This window comes from Herpailurus yagouaroundi, unplaced genomic scaffold (assembly GCF_014898765.1).
Source record: "Herpailurus yagouaroundi ecotype Mexico unplaced genomic scaffold, PumYag 141, whole genome shotgun sequence".
Classification (NCBI taxonomy): domain Eukaryota; kingdom Metazoa; phylum Chordata; class Mammalia; order Carnivora; family Felidae; genus Herpailurus; species Herpailurus yagouaroundi.
Window position 1 is genome coordinate 63,888,944 of NW_024412396.1, and position 6,000 is coordinate 63,894,943.

The 6,000-nt window shown below is 54.0% G+C and overlaps 1 protein-coding gene across 4 annotated transcripts in view; it reads right to left on the reverse strand.

Moving 5' to 3' along the window:
* The window catches only part of CCDC88C (coiled-coil domain containing 88C), a 130,517-nt gene that overhangs the window by 26,656 nt on the left and 97,861 nt on the right, over nucleotides 1-6,000 (reverse strand). For 2 of the 4 annotated variants that reach the window (XM_040478017.1, XM_040478020.1), the window contains exons 18-21: nucleotides 5,446-5,562; nucleotides 5,091-5,279; nucleotides 3,771-3,932; nucleotides 2,364-2,641 (exon numbers count right to left, since the gene is read on the reverse strand). In XM_040478017.1, the coding sequence (XP_040333951.1) occupies nucleotides 2,364-2,641; nucleotides 3,771-3,932; nucleotides 5,091-5,279; nucleotides 5,446-5,562 (746 nt within the window). The remainder of the gene's footprint in view (nucleotides 1-2,363; nucleotides 2,642-3,770; nucleotides 3,933-5,090; nucleotides 5,280-5,445; nucleotides 5,563-6,000) is intronic. The other 2 variants (XM_040478019.1, XM_040478018.1) reach the window with 1 other exon arrangement.

Sequence of the window (6,000 nt, forward strand, 5' to 3'; positions counted from 1 at the left end):
ACTGGCTGCCAGTGGCCAATTCTTCATACACACACACACACAGACACACAGACACACACACACACGCATGCGCGCACGGCCTTTTCTCAGGATCCCCAACCACAGCCCTCCCCCTCCCCTTAGGCTTTTCTCTCCTTCTGCAGCCTCAGTCTCTGGGGGTTACTGTGTAGTTGTCTCTGGAAACCAGCAGAGCACAGGAGGATGGACCCCTTGACAAGCCCAGGCTGTCTTTCCTACTTGCTGGAAACATCCGTGTTCAAAGACGACTCAGGATCTCCCCCAAATCCATGGCAACGACTAAGGCACCACCTTTCAATCGTCCCCATTCGGGCAAATCCCTCCTCTGCAGACCCCCTTCCTTGTCAGACAGTGTGACAGGGTGCCCAACCTGTCTTCACAGCTCCACGCCTGCGCCCACTTATACCACCTGACTAGAGCCAGGACTAGTCGGGGATCAAAGCCAGAAACCTGCTTAGGCAGCCGTTCAATGACACACTTTTGTGGGGCCTTCTGCCACACTGTGGAGAAGCATAAAGCTGGGAGTGGAAGCTCTGTCTAGCTTCTCAGGTGGTGACATTTCTCAACCAGGCTAACAATTCTGAAAAAAGCCATCCAGGTTTGCAAATTAGGGCCACAGGCAGATATCAGGGCTCCCCAAAACCTGTTTCCCTGTGGTCATGTCTTGGAAAAGCCCACGGGGTATCTGTAACCACTAGTAACCACCTAACTGCAGGACTGATGCCATGTGTCCTGCTCACCAGTGAATCCTGGGTACGAGGCATGGCACTTGGTAAATATCTATTAAGGGAACGAAGAAATGAGCATCCAATTTAAAAAGTGCCATCATCCCTGTGTCCCAAGTACCTACACTCCCAAAGCCATAGCCCCACTGCAGACAGACCAAGGGGGCCTCCAGCCATCTGTCCAGCCAGTGAAAATTCAAGCGACACAGTAGTTCTGCCTGCTGTATTGATAAGGAGCCAGAGGGAAAACAATAGTGAACCCCCTCAAGGCCAGTCCAAACTCCACCTGCAAAAACCTTCACCCTCTAAACAGACACTAAGAATATCATGAGACACGATTAGAACATAGAACAAGATGTTAATGACAAGACGCATAAGTGCCTGGTGAGCAGTGGGCAAGGTTCAGAGCTCTGTGAACACCTTTTGCTCCATTTCATTAGCCAACCGGGAGCATCCCTGGCAAGTCTAGACACAGCACCATGCACACAGTACACGCTCACCAAGTGCCACACGAACCTAGGAGAGGCTCAGGAGGAGAGGGGAGATGGAAATGCCCAGAGGCACAAGACGCTAATTTGGGCTGGAAGGCATAGTGTCTTACTAGGAGCAGATGCTTCGACAGCTCCTGAAGAAAGGAGATGTGGGTGGAGAGAGCAGGTAGAGGACCCCAGAGAGAGGCAAAACAGAAGCAACGGGTGAGTGGATAAATGAATGTCATCACCTCTGTGCCCTCAGCGTCATCAGATGCCCTTACCACTTTGCAGCTCAATGACTAAGACCAGTCAAAGGAGATGCTGTCAGCAAGGACACCTGACAAGCACAGGAAGTGAGTAATCAACTGCTCCCTCCTACACAGCTCCGTGGGCTCGAGTGCTCACCTCTCTGTAGAGACACAGCTCTCTCCTGGGTCAGAGTCAGGTGCACAGCACCACTCCCACCAGACTCCGGGTCCTGCCCGGAAACACTCAGGGATCTGCCGGGGGACAGGAGCTCGGGCAACGCTAGCTGAATGTACACGAAACCCAGAACCCTGCTTTGTGAAGAGTGCCAAGACCTGTAGGTTTCAGTGCATGTAAATTTTAGATTAAAAAAGGAAAGGAGGGTAGGCAGGGGGAGAGAGAGGTATGGCTGAGAGGTACACGGCGGTCTCATTATACTGTTCTATTTGCTTTCTATATATTCACAAGCTGCCAAAATCGAAGGCTGGAAAGAAAGCGTCCCAGACCTTGACAGGGAAAACGAGGCTGGGGAAGTCCATGGGAGCGGGTCAGTGTAAAAAACTGCGGGGCAGTTGTGGTGAATGGCTTCCTTCTTCCTGGTTTGGAGAGGAAGGGGGAGGTGGGGGAATCCTTAGGGAAGCAGGAACCCCAAGGCTGGGGATTCCCTGAGCTGGGAGTGGGCACGGCACCCACTTGTCTACTCGGGGACCCTCCTGTCACTCGGCCTCCAGCTGCACAAACTCATCCAACCGCTGGGTGGGACTTTCGATGGACTTCCCTCCGGGAAAGTCTGGGTATCCCAGACAACGTGAAGCAACGGCCCGAAGGAAACGCGGGGAAGGCTTGTGGGCAAGGACATGAGCCCGGAGGGGCAGGGGCGCCGCCAGAGGCCCGCACACACCTGTCCCGGAGCTCCTTGTGCTCCAGCTCCAGGTTCCGATGCAGCGTCTTCAGGCAGCTGTGCTGGCGGATGAGGGCCTCGTACTCCGTGGACTGCCGCTCGTGGAGTGCGGCCAGGTGCTCGTGGTCCTGCAGCAGCGCCTCGTAGGCCGCCGTCAGCTGCTCCTGCTGCTTCTGCAGGTTCTCATTCTCGCTCTCCTTGGCCGTCTGCTGGTTCTGGAGCAGCGTGTACTGCGCAGTGAGCGCGGCACTCTGGGAGCTCAGAGTGGAATTCTCCACCTGCCGGGAGGGAGAAGGCTCCGCCTGAACGCGGGCAGGCCCCAGGGAGCCACACGCTCCGTGTCCCCGCTCGCGGTGACCACGCCGTGAGGAGCCGGAGGCAGACACCCGGACAACAGGGACCCTCGGGGCAGCCAACACCCAGCTGCTGAGGACAGTTCCGTCTGAACTTGAGAAACCGCTCTGGAAAGAGGCAGCACTAGACTGTCAGACGGCTCTGGTCCTGCACCCTCCCTACATGGGACCTTTCGGGGCCAATTATGTCTTTTCTCTGGAGAAGCTCCTGGGAACCCTCTTTGGCTACTTTCACACACCTGTTTCCTAGAACAAGTAGAAAACCAGTGACGTTGTAGAATACCCGGTCACCGCCACCAGCCACCCTAACTGATGCTCACAGAACCACCACCCCACAACATCCCAAACTATCAGAAAACTGAAGGGGCAGCACTGCCTGACTCATTCTGGGGCCACTTTTACTGACGTGAAACCCAGACGAAGACCTGGCCACAACCACCACCACCAAAACCAACAACCAATATCCGATTCTGTTATTTTAATACAACAAATTCCAACATCTTTGCCTAATAGTTTCCCGTTTACTGTCCTGACCCATGTTTCAAACGCTTTTCTCAAAAACTGCATTAATGAACGATTAATTCATTTCCTCGCAACGTATTAACCGTAAATAAAAACCAACGTCCTTGAGTATGCGGCATGGAATACCAATTTCACTAGAAGCTCTCAAAAGCCTGGCAGCTACTTGATGCCCTATAAGTCCCTCGTGGAGATTAAAAATTCACACTAGCTTAACAGAGACTCTGCCAGGTTTTATAGTAAATAAAATCGACTTATTTGAGTCCAGAACCTCTTTTCCAACTCATTCCTGGTCAAAGCTTATGGAAGAGACTTTGAGAAACAGGCAAGTCCGGGCAGAGCACGTTTCCAGCCCTGCAGCCACGGGCTCAGTCAATGGAAACAAACCCGCACCACCTTCAAAGACCCCCAGGCCGGGCCCCGCTGCTTGCAATGAGCCAACGCAAAATAAATGTGCGGAGACTCTCCCGAGCTCAGAGGAGCCAGTGTGGCGGGCGGGTCTCTACGTGATGCCTGTGGCTGGGCCCTCACTCACCTGCAGCGTGGCCGTCTGGGTCTGCAGCGTGGTGTTGTGCTCCTGCAGGAAGGCGCTCTGTTTCTGCAGCGTCAGGATCTGACTGCTGAAGGCCACGTTCTGGGTCTCTAAGTGCTGCAGCTGTTCCTTGAGCAGCTGTTTCTCTGCCTGCAGAGCTGCGTTCTAGGGGATGAGGAAGCATGGGACCCGTCAGACACCAGCTCGGGAAATGTAACCGGCCACAGGCACTGGGGTGGGAAGCAACACTCGAGAGTTGATGCTATGGGGACTAAAGCCAGAATCCAACAGGTGAGACAAGTAACGTTTCCCTCTTGGAAAAGACAATCAACAGAATTGGGGGGGCCCCCCCCCCGCAGAGAACTACTTTTTTTGGTATGTGCTTTCCAGACAGAAATGCATTCACCTAATGGCGATATGGCTTGAAACCTGAGCATCTGAGTGCAAGGCAAAGGCAAGCTGGGGTTAAAGCCGTGCAGTGACTTCTCTCTGTAATGCTTCTGTTTTCTGCTGAACACCCCAAAAGTGCCATTCTGTGAGCTTCTCCCATAGGACAGGGAGTCAAAGCCTGTGGCCACACCTCACCCTACTCAGGAGCGACAACAGACAGAATAAGGCGGTTCACGTCCCGGCAGACAGAGATACCATGTAAAATATGCCACCAACCGGGTCAGGACACACGGGTTACAGTCCAGTGCTGTCCCTTACTAGCGTGGGGCCTAGGGTCGAGTCTCTTAAACTGTCTCTACTTTCTCATCTGTCAAATGATGAAGATCATCACTACTCGCTTCACAAGGTTGTTGGGAGAGTCCGACAACATCAGGGGGTTAGACACGCACCGGCAAACTTCTGTAAAGGGATGGACAGAATTCTGCAGTCTTCCAGGCACATGGTCTCCACTGCAACCACTTACGTCTGCCACGAGGGTGGGAAGACCACACATAATACGTAACAAAGCATATGTCCGTGGGCTGGCAGGCCACAGTCTGTCAACCCCTAGGGGAACACTGTGGAAACGGGGCTGGTGTACAAGCCACGGGCCAAGTCTGACGGGCAGGCAGACAGGGATTCACCATGGGAAAATGCGAACGCGCTCCTTTCCGCTAGAAAGGCTGACGAGATCTCAAATGACAAGTAGCTCACAGGACTTGCCAGGACAACTCAAGAAGTATTCAGCTGGATCTGGGTAAATCTCAACAGATTCTGACGTCTCGTGTCCTTTATGGTAATGGCGGCCTATCACTGGGACAATCAACAGAGTGCATTGCTCGCTCGCTCGCTCTCTCTCTCTCTCAACGACCGCAGCAGGGGCAGCCCACTCACATTCCGTTCCAGCTCGATGGCCCGGTCCTTCACTCGGAGCAGTTCCATGGTGGCTTCCTTGTGGCTGGGTCCCCAGGGCTCCTTCCCCTGGAGACCGGTGACCAGCGTGTCCACAGGGTGTTTGAAAGAGTTCTCCAAGTGCTTCCCTTCCTGCTGGTTCTGCCTGAGGACCTCACACTCGGTCTTCAACTGTGGGGTGGGAGCAGGAAAAGCAGACTTGGGGCAGGAAAAGGCTGGCTCAGAGCTCTGAGTTCGTGGCTAGAGGAGAGCCCCATAGCAAACCCAACCCCTCACCTGGCACCAGTGATAAGCCAGACACCGTCCTTCTGCTCTGCAGGGCACATACATAACCCACCCTGTGCTCCCCCTCCTTCCAGACATCTGCCTCGGTCTCAACTTCAACCACATGACCTTGGCAAGTCTTCTCGCTTTCCCGAGCTTCAGCTGTCCACTCCATCAAATGGAGATGAGCCTGGGGAACGTGGACTGGGTGATGTTACAAAGCCCCTTCCAGCTCTAGAACCACTTTGTTCTAGATTCCTTGTTCAATCACGCAGCCAAGAAATGTGCCAAGGCTTCAAAAAGCAGAAGGGGCAGGGGGTTGGGGGAGTGCCTGGGTGGCTCAGCTGGTTAAGCGTCCAACTTCAGCTCAGGCCATGATCTGTTCTGGAGTTTGAGCCCCGCATCGGGCTTGCTGCTGTCAGTGCAGAGCCCACTTCGGATCCTGTGTCTCCCTCTCTTCCCCCTCCCCTACTCCTGCTCTCTCTCAAAAATAAATAACCATTTAAAAAAAAAAAAAAAAAAGCCTTTGCTTAAAAGAAGCAAAGGAGGGCGCCTGGGTGGCGCAGTCGGTTGAGCGTCCGACTTCAGCCAGGTCACGATCTCACGCTCCGTGAGTTCGAGCCCCGCG